At 38.2% G+C, this 15,034-nt stretch overlaps 1 protein-coding gene across 1 annotated transcript in view; it reads left to right on the forward strand.

Moving 5' to 3' along the window:
* LOC136042958 (craniofacial development protein 2-like) overlaps positions 1-9,850 on the forward strand; it is a gene marked incomplete at its 5' end in the record, with an annotated part of 28,122 nt that extends 18,272 nt beyond the window's left edge. Inside the window, one exon of the mRNA XM_065727860.1 lies at positions 9,012-9,850. Within this exon, the coding sequence (XP_065583932.1) occupies positions 9,012-9,850 (839 nt within the window). The remainder of the gene's footprint in view (positions 1-9,011) is intronic.
* Between the last annotated feature and the right edge of the window lie 5,184 nt (positions 9,851-15,034).

Below are 15,034 nucleotides of genomic sequence, written 5' to 3' on the forward strand. Positions count from 1 at the left end.
CCTAGGCATCATTACTTCTTAACAAAAAAATTCAGCCAAGAAAAGTTCAGTCTTGGCTTAACTGTGAGGGTGTCTTCCTCACATAAATAATTTCTGGACTTTTCAACTATGATGAACAAAATTGTTATCATCAAATTTTGTTTTGAGTTGTTAACCGTAATGATAATCGTGGAGAAGGAGGGGGACTAGATGTTCCCCAATAGCTTTGACTCTTAAAAAGAAAACTACAACTTCCAATTTCAAATCGAAGGAGCCCATTTTAAAGTTTACAAGACCGCCAATTCCATGAAAACCATACATTTCCTTTTGACATAATTTACAACTCTATCCCCAGGGCGCGGGGTTGTCAACCTTAGAGGTATTATTTTTACTCTTTGGACCATTTTGAACAAAGCCGCTATCTCATCTTTCAATAAGATGCAATTGTTGAAAAAAGGGCTGGCTTGAAGGGGAGGGGAGGCTAAATGCCCTCCGTCACTTTCGACTCTTAAAAAAAAACTAGAACACAATTTTTAGCCGAATGAACCTCTTTTAAAGTTAAACAGCCACCCTTTCTATAACAACCTCATATGCACCCAGGGCATAACTTACAACCCTTGCCCTGAGAGTTGTGGGGTGGGGGTGTCTTCCAAAAAGACATAATTTCCGGACACTTGAAATACAATGAGGCAAATTGCCATCTCCAAATTTTGATTAGATATCTTTAGGGAAATGAGAAGGCTGGGGGAAGGGTTGGTAGCCCTGAAATCAATTTTGACTCTTAGAAAGGGCACTATAACTTCCAATTTCAAATCAAATGAGCCCAGTCTAAAGTTTAGAAGTCCGCTCATTCCATCAAAACTGTTACATGCCCCAAGGGGATAACTTAAAACCATATTCCCAGGGTGCTGGGGGGTTGTGTCAACCCTATGGACATTATTATATGTTCTTTGGACTATTTTGAACGTCATCACTATCCTATAATTTAATCAAATTTTATGTGAAAAGAGGGGTTGACATAGGATTGTAAGTCATGTCTTGGGGGCATATAAGGCTTTTATGGAATGAGTGGTCGTATAAATTTTAGATCGGGCTCATTTGATTTAAAATTGGAAGTTATATTGTCGTTTCTAAAAGTCAAATGTGATTTGAGGGCAGCCTGTCCTGACCACACCCATCATTTCCCCATATGCATCCAATCAACACTATAAGATGGCGATTTGGCGCATTGCAGTTTGTCCCAAATAAAATGCTATGTGCCAAAACCTAAATGAGAAAACTCATGTAGTCTTTCTTAGAGAGCAGGACAGAAAATAGGGACAGTTACCATGTGACCGGGATATAACCATGCGATAGATCACTTGTTTTAATCATTCTTTTCATTTTATATAAAAGCTTCCTTTTGATATACAAATTTCAGAACACTTTTTATCTGAATCCAAAAGAAATGTGCTGTATTTAATTGCATACGTACACATCTTAATTGGAATATCTAATTAATTTCTTTACAGTCAAAAATAATTAAAGCCAGTCAAAAGAACAGAGGGGGGGTCAAGCCTCGGCTTCCAAAGCTTTAGAATCTTAGGTGCTCCATAATTTGTTCAGGCTTTGTATATAATTTGCTTGTTCTAGTGTCTTTTTTTATTTGTCCATGCCCCATAAGGTAAGCTCTCAACAAACTAATGCGTACTTGCCAAGTAGTAAAGCTTAGTAAGATCATAAAGTTGCACATAGTTAGTCGGGTATCAAAAAATCTCATATCCATTATGTATATTTTCAGAAGAGCAAAAAAAAACTTACAACTTTTTTCTCCCTCTGACAACCGTAAAACAAAACGGATTGATGTGTACTGATTTTACAAATCAATCGTTTTTGTTTTACGGTTACTGGAGGAGAAAATAGAACAGTTTTGAGGTTTTCTTTTTCCTCTTGTGAAAATTTAGACCTATGGTGACTTTTGATATCCGACTGACGATATATCATTGCAAATTGATCAAAAAGCCAAACAGTAAACTTTTTGAGAGAGACAATAATTTTGAATTTATCTGTAGCCGTTGTATAAAATTTTACAGCTTCTGAATACTTGCAAAAGGTGGAGGAAGGGGGGGGCAGATTTTGTCCCTAAACGTGTAAAATTTGAAAATAATATGAACAATTAGTGCAGGCAACATGCTGAAGGATTCATTTGAATGAGAAATTCGTTTCATACTTTAGTTATTTATGTGCAGTATAACATATAATAGTACATTATTTCTAGGAGATCTTGCCCCAAATAATTTTTAACACTAGGCTCCCACTGCGGAAGGACCTTAGGGCTCTGAGTTTCTAAAAACTTGGAAACAACAAGATTTTCAGTCCTTTCCAGGACACTTTAACACTTTTCTCCCTCTCAGCAAAATGTTTAGTCTACTTAGCCCTGACACCGGTCCTTGGAAATTTGGAGACAGTCAGAAAAAAGTGTTTTAGAGCCACTTCCAGCCTCAAATTTAGAGGATCCATTCCCCAACTACAAGAATATTTTGGCCACCTTATGGGCCTGAATTTTGGGAGAAAAATTTTCTGCTCAGTTTTCTGTTGTCTACGTGAACCACTTGTCCTAAAGACTTAAGCATCCGTATATAAGTTTCAAGCCACTCGAAAAAAAAAACATATCAATTATGACCCACATTTTTGGGGGGCTCTAAACTCCTGAACTAATTTTACTATTTATATTAGGTCAAGCATCAAGTCAATCAGGAAAATATTTTTGTCCATTGTTTGGGTCTGTTTGAGGAAAAACCATTGACTTCCTATTTTTCCTTCTGCATTGGAGCTCCCTTGGCCCATGCAAACGAAGATATAAGTTTCGGGGCGATTAGAAGAAAATAGCACTTTTTCATGCCCATTAAATGGGAGCTCGAGCCCCAAGTATTTTTTTTCATTATATTTCTCTTCGCCCGATGACTTCTACTTGTAACATCAAAACGCATTGGGATAAAAGTCTTTTGGCCCATCTCGAGCCCCCAAACCAATTCCTCAAACAAAATTTTCGATCATCTAGGTCAGGAGACAAGAGTATAGAAAGTGTCCAGCCAGTCAGACACCTAGCACCAAACAAGACCCTTTTTTAACTATAAGACCCATCTGAAACATTTAGTAATTTGCATAATTTTTGGACCTCGCGCCAATGGGTGTGGAATGATGTTCCCTGAGTCTTGTTTGCTCGACCTTTTCAAAATGGCAACCCTAAAATCCTCATCCAATATAACAGGGGGTTGCAGGGATCCCGGTAGCAAAAGAACATATGGGAGGGAGGTTCCTTACCCTCCAATAATTTCTAACCCTAAAATAGCACAAGAATTTTTAAGTTTCAATAGAATAATTCCCCTTCAAACTTTCTTTGAACGCATATCCCACATGAGCGGTCGGTGAAAAACAAAAATACTACAAGGTCAAAAGCTCTTTAATAAAATTAGTTACAAATGCATACAGAGGTGACAATTTCATGATGTTATTAAACAAAAAAAAAATTTTTTTAATGAAAGTAAGAGCAACATTAAAACTTAAAACGAACAGAAATTACTCCGTATATGAAAGGGGCTATTCGTCCTCAACGCCTCGCACTTTACGCTAAAGTTTGACTCTTTCTCTTAACTCGACTTCTTAAAAATTCAAAAAACTTTAGCGTAAAGAGCGAGGCGTTGAGGACGAACAGCCCCTTTCATATACGGAGTAATGTCTGTTCGTTTTAAGTTTTAATGTCGCCCCTTACTTTCATTTAAAAAAACTTGTTTTTTTTTAATTTCTGGACGTTTTTAAATTAATGCATTTTTTTATCTTGGCTCTCCGCGCATAAATAATTGAAACAAAATTTGCATATTAATTTTTTGGGGCTAAATGGGTTTTTCATAGTTATAATTGGAAGATTTTGAGAAAAAAGGAGCGAGAGAGGAGGCCTAGTTGCTCTCCAATTTTTTGATTACATAAAAAGGCAACTATAACTTTTAATTTTTTACTAACGTTTTCATAAGTAAAAAATATACGTAACTTACGAATTAACTTATGCAGTGAACTTTTTTGTTCGTATGTTTTGTTGCGTATATGAGGGGACTCACCCCTCGTCGATACTTCGCTCTTTACACTAAAGCTTAAATTTTGTCCCAATTCCTTAAGAATGACCCCTGAATCACAAAGGCCGTAGAATAAATAGTTGGAATTACTAAAAATAATTTACCGTAAAGAGCGAGGTATTACGAGGAGGTAAACCCCTCATATGCGTAATAATTTTTGTTCATTTTAAGTATTAATGCTCCTCCTCACTTTCAGTAAAAAAAACTTTTCATGTTTATTTTTTATTGTTTTTTTAAATAATACTAGAAAATCCTGCGCCCCCTCCATTGAAAGTCTCTTTTCCCATGAGAAGTTCCTCCATGGAAAGATCCTCCCACGTAACCCCCCCTCAACTCTCCCCCAAAACAAAAAAATCCCCCTGCAAACGTCTGTACACTTCCCAGTAACCATTACTATATGTAAACACAGGTCAAAGTTTGTAACTTGCAGCCCCTCCCATGGGGACTGTGGGGGAGTAAGTCGTCCCAAAGACGTAGTTATTAGATTTTTTGTCTATGGTGAATAAAATGGCTATATCAGAATTTCTATCCGGTGACTTTTGGGAAACACTGAGCGTGGGAGGGGGCCTAGGTGCCCTCCAATTTTTTTGGTCACTTAAAAATAGCACTAGAACTTTTAATTTCTGCTAGAATGAGCCCTTTCGTGACATTCTAGGACCACTGAATCGATACGATCACCCCTGGAAAAAAAAATAATAAAAATAAAACACGCATCCGTGATTTGTCTTCTGGCATAAATGCGAAATTCCACATTTGTGTCGATAAGGGCTTGAAACTTCTACAATAAGGTTCTCTGATACGCTGAATCTGATGGTGTGATTTTGTTAAGATTCTATGACTTTTAGGGGGTATTTCCCCCTATTTTCTAAAATGAGGTAAATTTTCTCAGGCTCGTAACTTTTGACGGGTAAGACTAATCTTGATGAAACTTATCTATTTAAAATCAGCATTAAAATGCAATTCTTTTGATGTAACTATTGGCATCGAAATTCCATTTTTTAGAGTTTTGGTTACTATTGAGCCGGGTCGCTCCTTACTACAGTTCGTTACCACGAACTGTTTGATAATAACAATAGCTACTACATTGATATAGAAAAATGCAGTCTTTCGTAAAAAATTATTTATAATTTGAAAATAATTAGTTTTAACTACAAAAGGTTTTCAACCCATCAATTTCCTTCAAAACAAGCTATTAAACACCTGTCTACGATGGTCCAATGCCCCGCTATCTGAGGAAAAGAAAACAAAAGAAAAAAGATGACCTCGATTCAGAATATCGTGGTTTGCAGCCACTTTTCTTGATTTTCAAATCAATATACTCTCCTTGTTATTCCAGCCAAGAGACTGTTAGTTTCCTATGTAGGGGTAACAGGCAAGGCGGTTCTAGTAGTGCACTTCTTTATTTAGATCTGACTCTAGTCTTAGGAGCTATGTGCTATTTTGTTTTTTAATATGGGACGTGATTGCGTCTTACTAGGTTGCTAGCTACCGCTACAACCCGAACAGCTACAGAGTACTGATTTTGATCCTTGTTCTTTTCAAAAACACATTTCAGACTCAAGTCCAAACTTGCCTTTAAAAGTGGTTTTTGTTAAAGGGGTTATATTTGATGACTTGATCATGAAATCATGATCATAAAATGCAAACTCATATAAATCTTGAGATTTTCGCAGGGGCACAGGGTTATTAGAGAAAATTTCCGTGCAGCTTAATTAATAAGTTGAGAAAAATCTATAGAATACTTTATACCTCTAAAGAGCAAAAACAAAGAAATGGTAGCCTGAAAATCACATTTTTGTACATTTTTATACATGTGTATTTCAAAAGTCCTGATCATATATACACAAAAATGTATTTAAAAAATGTATATCTAATCAAAATTTGGAGATGGCGATTCGCCTCAATGTAGTTGAAGTGTCCGGGAATTATTTCTTTGAGGAAGATTCCCCCACCCCCACAACTTTCAGGTCAAAGGTTGTAAATTATGCCCTGGGCGCATATAAGGTTTTTATAGAAAGGGCGGCTGTTTAACTTTAGAAGAGGTTCATTTGGCTAGAAATTGTAAGTTATAGTTCCCTTTTAAGAGTCGAAAGTGATGGAGGGTATTTAGCCTCCCCCCACCTAGCCAGCCCCTCCTTTCACCAAACACACCTTGTTGAAAGGTCAGATAGCGACTTTGTTCAAAATAGCCCGAAGAATAAATAATAATCCCTCTAAGGCTGACACCCCAGCGCCCTGGGGATAGATTTGTAAACTATGTCATGTATGGCTTTTATGGAACGGGCGGCTGTATTAAATTCATATAGGTCTCATTCAATTTGAAATTAGAAGTAGTAGTTTTCTTTTTAACAGTCAAAGTGATTGGAGAACACCCAGCCCCCCTCCCCTTTCCACAGACATTATTACCGGTAACGCCTCCAAGCGAAATTTGGAGATAGCAATTTTGTTTGCCATAGTTGAAGGGTCCATAAATTATGTCTCAGAGGAAGACAACACACATTCTATAGCTATCAGGGCAAGGGATGTAAGTTATGCCCAGGGGACATATAAGGCTCTTATAGAAAGGGTGATCGCATATGCCCAGGAGGGGACTCATTTGATTGGTAATTAGAAGTTCTAGTGTCCTTTTTAAGAGTCAAAGTGATTATACTAAAGCTACCCCTCCCCCAACACACATACTTCATGTTCTCCCAATATGCATCCAATAGAAGTTTTGCGACAGTTCTTTTATTCAAAATAGTCCAAAGGTGACATAACAACGCTTTTGAGGTTGATACGAACCGCCAGAGCCTGAGGGCAAGGTTTGTAAGCTATGGTTCTGGGGCATTTAAGGTTCTTATTGAAGTGATGATTGTATAAACTCTAGATATGGCTCATTTAATTAAAACTGGAATTTCTAGTTTCTAATTTTGTCGCCGACATAAAGAAGCTTAATTTTTTAAACTAGTTTTGTGTGTTTTTTCATGTGAGTTACCAAAGTGAGACTCCAGATCAACCCCCATTCCTTATTTAACTTCGTCATTTTTAACTTGTTAACTGTTATTCCACTCTCCCCACATTTTGCAGCCCTCTGAAATAAATTGATTAGAATTTACCCACTGTAACTTGTAATTTGGACACTAATATCAATTATGAAGTGCACATTGCTTCATATTGGTCTGATCTTTGGGGGGAGGGCTGAGAATAAAACTATTTTGGAAAAGGAAACTGTCTCATGTCTAACAAGACACTTTTCATGTCTAACAAGCTCCCTATAACAGCCATCTTTCTAAAAAACTAAGGCGGGGGGGGGGCTTTCTTAGAATATCTCAAATGCATACAGGTGCAAACAAAAAGTATTCTGTACCTGCCTCTGCAATTAAAGTAAAACTTTTTTTTCTATTTTTGCTTCAGCATAGTGTTTGTGTGTTTTTGTTTCTTTTCACTATTATTTTATATTTGCGCTAATTTGTTTGGCTAACTTTTGTTTTTCGCTAAAAAAATTTTCCGTAAGTAAGACTTCCGGATGTAAAGTTGAAGTATTCAGACTTTAATTATTGTTTGTGCAAAATTTTTGTTTTTTTTGCAATTTTCACTGTCTTATTAAGATTCTTACACAAATTTTAGCTCATTTAACTGTCAGTAAGGTTTTTTCCCACCCATTTACTTATCAGTAAAGTTCTGTCCAAGATAAAAGCATCATATACTAGCAAATTTTCGTTAAACCTACAACTTTTTGAATGCACGGGAATACTAGAGGCTACCTCATGGAAAAATATTGCTGGGATTAAACAATGTCATACAAAAGTGTTTTTATCTTATACTTTTAAAGGGATTAATGAATCTTTGAAGAAAGTCAGTATCCCTCCAAATGATAAATGCGATGCCAAATAATTAGTGTGGTGCTTGGAGTAGGATATATATGTTGAAAAGGGGAAGGCAATTTATCTCATAATTGTTGTTCGATGTTAGTTTAGCCCTTTGAGAGTAATTATATTCGCTTTTAAGCTTATTGGAAAAAGAAGGGAAACTCTCTCATAAAACTTACATTTCTAATTGAATAATAGAGGTGTCTACTTTTATATACCTATTTTCTTGGTATTTTAATGGGCCATATACACCCTACTCAAGTTTGGCACTTGTACCTAACGTTTAATTTTGTCTTATTGTACCTAATGATCTTGATGTCTAATGGTCTAATTCTTAATGTCTTTGATCTTAATGTCTAATTGTACCTAATGTTTGAAGGTTGTCATGTTTGATGTCCTTTCGAAAAATTCCTTACTTATAAAAAAGGTTTTAAATTTCTAGTTGTTGGAACTTGGAACCTCGATAAATTTTAAACGGCCAGTCAGAGTAGTCTCAGTTTTCAACTGAGTTAAAATACCACTTGTGCGCAAGGGATTTGGGAAGTTGTTAGAAAATATTACGGCTCTTCAGGGGAAAAAAATATTAATTACAAGACTCCAGTTGTGAATTTTGTACGCTATTTTATGTACTCTTTGAGAGGGTACATAAAATATTGTACCTTTTTATTATTAATTTTGAAGTGAAATTATAGTTTATAGTTGACTTAAAATATCATGTGCGCACAAGAAGTCTTGGGAAATATCGGAAAACATCGTTGGTCATAAGAAAAAAGACAACTTGAATAGACTTTAGAACCCATCCAAAAATGCAGGAAATACCATTTGGAAGTTGATTTAGATTTTGCAACTGAGTTGAAGTGTCACGTACCCACAAGAAATTTTGAGAGCTGTCATATTACTTTGTAAGAAGTATTTTGGAAGATTTTATCAAATCTATCGTTCCGGTGGGTAAGAGGTTGAGTGGATTATAAGCCCTAACTGAGTAGGAAATACAACTTTACACGATGGTTATCAACTTTCTGTTTTTCCAAAATTCTGGTACACATTATTTCCTTTTGCTTACCCTTTGTTACAGGTTTCCCCTTTGGAGTGAAACGTGGCCAACGTGCTCCAGGTGACCCGCAGGACTGGGGCCCCTTTGTTAATCATACCCAAAAAACATCCAGAATTATGTTGAATATGTCTAATATGAGAGAGAATTTGGCTACGGCATTCCCGGCATTAAGCGATGCGTCGAGGCTGACGACCTCGTCGAAAAGTGAGCTAGCTACTATACTATCAAGAAGACATGGCCTGAATATCGGCTGCTGGAACCTCTGTTCCATCAAATGTTCACTAACGCAAGCCTTCGTAGCTGAAGAATTTTATTTATATAACCTGGACATACTCTGTGTTTCAGAGACAAGATTAAATGGACAAATGACACTTGACCTAATAGCCCCTTCGGGTAAAAAGGCCATACTATTCAATTCTGGCCCAATGGATGGATCCGGCCTCGCAGGAGTGGGAATAATCATGACACCCAAGATTGCATCGGGACTCCTTGACTATGAAGCAGTGTCTGACAGAATTGTGACGGCCCGTTTAAAAGGTCAGAGTAATAACCTGACAGTACTATCTGTATATGCCCCTATTCGTGACGCCCCTGACCACTTGAAAGACAAATTCTATGCTGACCTCCAACTGACTATGAATAAAATTCCTCGTAAGGACATCCTCGTGATCGGTGGTGACTTCAATGCCAGGATCGGCACGAGACTAAACGATTCTGAATGGGCCATTGGCAACCACGGTTTGGGCGACCGGTGCATTAACGGAGTTAGACTTCTCATGTTTGCTATGCTGAATAATCTCAGTGTGGCTAATACATGGTTTAAACACAAACCTTGCCACACTTACACTTGGAGATCCTGAGATGGTAGAACCCGCGCCCAAATTGACTATTTACTCGTTTCTCGTCGCTGGAAGTCAATGATTAAAGACTCGAGAGTATACAGAGGGGCGGACACTGGATCAAAAAGTGGATCCGACCATTTATTACTAAAATCAAAAGTTAGATTCAGACTCAGCTCCAAAAAAGTATCTGCACCTAGACGCATCCTAGACACAACGAAACTCAAACTCCCTGAAATCAAAGAGACCTTTATGCTCGAACTTACAAACCGTTTCACGGCGTTGCAAGATAATGACGGAGAATTTAAGACCAATCAAGCAATTTCTGGGACCGAGATAAGTGCCATGACCGAGCAAGATAATTTTAACCCATCACTAAATATAGAAAAGCGCTGGATCAAGTTCCGAAATCAAGTGAAAGAGGCAGCTACAGAAATTCTCAGAGTAAGGGACAAAAAATCCAAAAGATGGATTTCTCAGAAGACAATAGAACTCTCTTTAAGGAAGAAACAAATGACTGATGAACACTCTGCTTCTTATAAGAAACTCCGCCAAGAATGTCACAAATCTGCTAAGGCAGACAAACAAGCATATTGGTCTAATGTAGCCTGTGAAATGGAAAAAGCTGCTGCACGCAATGATTCACGGAAACTCTACCAGCTCCTAGGAGAATCAACCGGGAAAAAGAAGCAAAGATCTACCCCAACGCTACTTAGTAAGGACAACAAGCTTCTCACGAGCAGAGAAGATCGCATCGAACGATGGCGTGCTCACTTCCAGGAGCTTCTTCGCCCATCAAAAAATGACCACAGCCAACCCATTCCGTCCCACAGCAGTCCTGAGTCACCTTTCGTGTATAAGGATTGCAATATCGCCCCTCCAAGCAGAGAAGAAATTATTCATGCCGTAAAACTATTAAAAAATAATAAAAGCCCTGGCATTGACGAATTACCAGCTGAACTTCTCAAGGCCCTTCCAGAAGCGGCTATCGACGAGCTCCACAACTTACTCACGGATGTCTGGGTCAACGAATACATTCCTGAAGAGTGGAGGACCTCTATAATAATTCCTGTATTTAAGAAAGGGGATCGAGCCGATTGTAAAAATTATAGAGGAATTTCCCTGATACCCATTTCTGCAAAAGTTTTCACAATAATAGTATTAAATAGGTTCAGAAATATTAGAAATGATCGGACGAGGCCAAATCAAGCAGGATTCTGACCTGGTATGGGATGTTGCGATCATATTTTTAGCCTGAGACAGATCCTGGAACACCGCCTTATACACCAGCAGGAAACAATACAAGTCATTATCGACTTTGTAACGGCTTTTGACTCGGTAAAGAAAATTGCCATCTGGGATGCAATGAGGATGATGGAGTGCCCGAAAAGATAGTCCGTTTAATTAAGGCATATTACGTGGGAACGAGGGCATTATAAGAGCTGACGGAGAAATCTCAAAAGAAATATCAATTGACAAAGGAGTGCGACAGGGTTGTGCCTTATCACCTATTTTATTTAGCTTTGTCATTGACCAGATCATGAAGACTCTTGAAAAATACAAAGGTGTGACAATCAGTCCAGCACTATCAATAACAGACCTTGATTACGCTGATGATGTGGATATCTTGGCTGAGTCGATAATAGAAGCACAGCTCATGATAGACGACATTGCTGTTAGATCCCTTGCTACTGGACTAAAGATCAGCCAATCGAAAACAAAATCGATGCGCACCTCTGGCTAGATGAAACTCCAATCACATTGAATGGCATCCAATCGAGGACGTCCAGAATTTCAAATATCTAGGCTCCCTAATAAATCCCAAGGGCGAAGCTCTAAGCGAAATACAAAGCCGCATCTCCGCAGCCTGGGCAGCACTCATCCAGCTTCGGAAGTACCTCTGGCTACGAAATGAAATCTCCCTTCGAACAAAGCTCCGGATATATAACGCTTTGGTCCTCTCTGTGCTTCTTTATGGTTGCGAAACGTGGCCCCTCAGAGGCTGAGGAAGCTAATAACCTGAATGTCTTCCACCACAAGTGTCTTCGCTGTATTCTTGGCCTGCGTCTCTCTGACCGCGTCCGTAACGATGTCATCAGAAGAAGATGTGGTGATATACCACTTGTCTCTGATGATGTCAAAGCGAGACGTCTACGATGGTTCGGGCATACACTGCGCCGACCGGATGACTCGTTCAGCAAACAGTGCTTGAAATGCCAACCCCTTGCGCACTGGAAGAAGAAGCCTGGAGGACAAAAAAAGACATGGTTATCAACAGTTAGAGCCGACCTCGAGCCAATGGGAGGTTTCAAGAAGCACGGGCACCGATGGAATAGACAATAGATTCAGTTGATCGAGCCAATCGCACTTGAAAGAGAGCAATGGAGAGAGGCATGTCGACAAATTCTGGATGCCACGATGGGCCTGGACAAGGCTCGAACGTGACCCAAGTACCAAGTACCAAGTAAGTGAAAGGGCGGCAATAATGAAAAAAGTTCCAAATGCCTTACGCTAGAATAAGACTGTTGTGTACTCTTTGGGAGGACATACTCTTTGGAATGGGCCAAGGAAAACAAAAGCAAAAGAAATTCTAGCAAAGCTTCCAACATATTGTGTCCCATTTTTAGTACGACACCCAACCACTGAAAAAATGCTTAGGATTTTTTTTCTTATGTGTCAAGCATCAAACATGCTTTTTAAACAATTTTTATCTAGTTCTTTACTTTTTTTGGGGGGGGGAAGGAATGATAGGAAATTCCAAGTTTTGTCCATTACTTTTCGAGGAGGAATAGGTTGAAGTAGATTTTACTTTTCATGCTTTCTTACCAGGAATAAGTCTTCCCACATCTAGACGTACATAAGGCACTAACAGTCAGACCTCTAATTTAGTCAATTTTGTGCCACGGTTCAGAGCTCATTCAATTTAGTTTGAAGACACGTTGCCTCTTTTTCTAGGGACCGAAATATTGGTTGCACCTCCTTCGAAATATAAATGAAGTCAAATACCATGCATAGTGTGGGAGGGATCTTTCAATCTTGTAGATCATTTAACCCCAGTTTCTCCATCTCCTTATTCTAATTTCATTGGTCACCAGGTTCAGAACTTGTCCTTTTCCGGCCATTCGTCAATCTCTCGGTCTAGTGGATCACAAAGATTCTACGTAAGCAATTGTTTTTGAGGTTGAATAATCGTTTCCCTGCGTTCTTTGAAAGGCTCCATGGCTCCCATACATACACAAGTATAGAGTTCACGTTACTCTTTGCCTGAGTGACGTTATACAACCCATTATAAATATTCGCAGTATCTTTTAGAATAGCGTGACTCATTTCTTCTTTCCTGTGGATTATCGTTTGCTGTAAAATAACTCAGAAGAAAATAGTCACGCTACTGATAAATATTTTTTTGAATTAAATAAAAAAAAAATATTAATTGCAAGTAAGGAGGAAAATTAGCGAACAGAAATTATTCCGTATATGAAAGGGGTTGTCCTTTCCTCAACGCCTCACTCTTTAGCCCTAAGGTTTGACTCTAAAGTTTGTCTAACTGCGCGGTTTTGCGTTCTTTAGCCTCAAGCCTGTTTCCTTGCTGTTTCTTTTGATTCATCGGCACGCTTTCTTTTCTGACTTTCTCTATCAGCAGCAAGTTTTTTGGCATAGACTCTTTGAGCATCTTCATCGGCTTTTGCCATTGTAAGTTCATCAGTCATTTTAAACTTACACATTAATAGATTTATACGTGAACATATATGTCTTAAATATCTTTAATGACGTCACCGTCATAGCAAAAATGACGACAACTAACTTCATGACGTCAGTCTACACAGAAACATGACGTCACCTGATCCACAGAGAGACAACTTATTTTTATATATATAGATAACTAGCTGTTGGGGTGGCGCTTCGCGCCACCCCAACACCTAGTTGGTGGGGCGCTTCGCGCCCCCCAAGCCCCCCCCAGCGCGTAAGTCGTTACGTGCCATATTAGTTACGCGCCATTGTAGTTGTGTTCCTGTGTCCCACCTGTGAATATAGATAGATTTATATATGTGTTTCAAACTACGTAAAAATTGCGAATATACAACATTTTTGGCTTTCCCACTACTGGGAGCTTTTTGTTTGCAATTGCCAGCAATTGATCTGAAAATGTTTGACCAGAGTCATCGTTTTGCAATCGGACACGCATATTTGTAGTTAATTTTAATATTTTTACGTGTGCCCATAAATTAGAATTTTTCAGGCAAGCATTCATTTCGTCTGCAGGAGTTAAACTACGTAAAAATTGCGAATATACAACATTCTTGGCTTTCCCATTGTCTGTGCATATACAAAGCCGTATGCACTACTAATGACGTCATATGCAAACGCTCTTTTTACAAACAAACAAACATGCATACACACAACTCGTTTTTATATAGATAGATAGATAGATAGATACAATACAAATTAACTGCGTAAAACTTGTGAATATACAACATTCTTCGCTGTCCAATTGTCGCTGCATATAAATAGATTGTCAGGTTTACCGACCCTCGAAAATGCAACGTACAATTGTCCATGGGAAAAACAATCAGTATTAAGATCTATACCACATTTTTCTAATGATTGACCTTGAGCTTTGCTAATGGTGATTGCAAATGCTAATCGAATTGGGTATTGCAATCTTTTAAATTGAAAAGGCAGATACGTTGGAATCATGGGAATGCGAGGATTAAGAACAGCCACCCTCAAAAGGCCCTGTTCAGATTGTGGCCTCTATTAGGTTTTCCATTGTTTTTTTTTACGGCAAGTCGCGTGCCATTGCAAAGCTTTGATGGGTTGATATTTCTTAAAAGTATTATTGGTACGCCTATTTTTAGTTGTAGCACGTGTGGTGGAAACCCTGAAAGATCTATGGAATTTAAAAATTCAGATGGATAATTAACCGCTTCATTTGGTTCCAAAACTGTGTCGACTGACTTGCAAAGGACTGCCTGGTCTCGAATCTTGGTCAAAACAATATTGTTGATTTCGTGGACGTCTATATTTTTGGGTGCGAGAATCGCTCTTTCATATAGCCATTTATTATTTTTATAATTTTTTAGAATATTTGGAAATACTTTTTCAATCAATTCATTTTTTGACGTCACTAAATTACAGAAATCAGCAGGTAGTTGTATACGTCCTGAAATTGAGTCTATCGTATCACAAATGTCTTTTTGTTCCGAC

The sequence above is a fragment of the Artemia franciscana genome, unplaced genomic scaffold, assembly GCF_032884065.1.
Source record: "Artemia franciscana unplaced genomic scaffold, ASM3288406v1 Scaffold_2535, whole genome shotgun sequence".
In the NCBI taxonomy this organism is placed as follows: Eukaryota; Metazoa; Arthropoda; class Branchiopoda; order Anostraca; family Artemiidae; genus Artemia; species Artemia franciscana.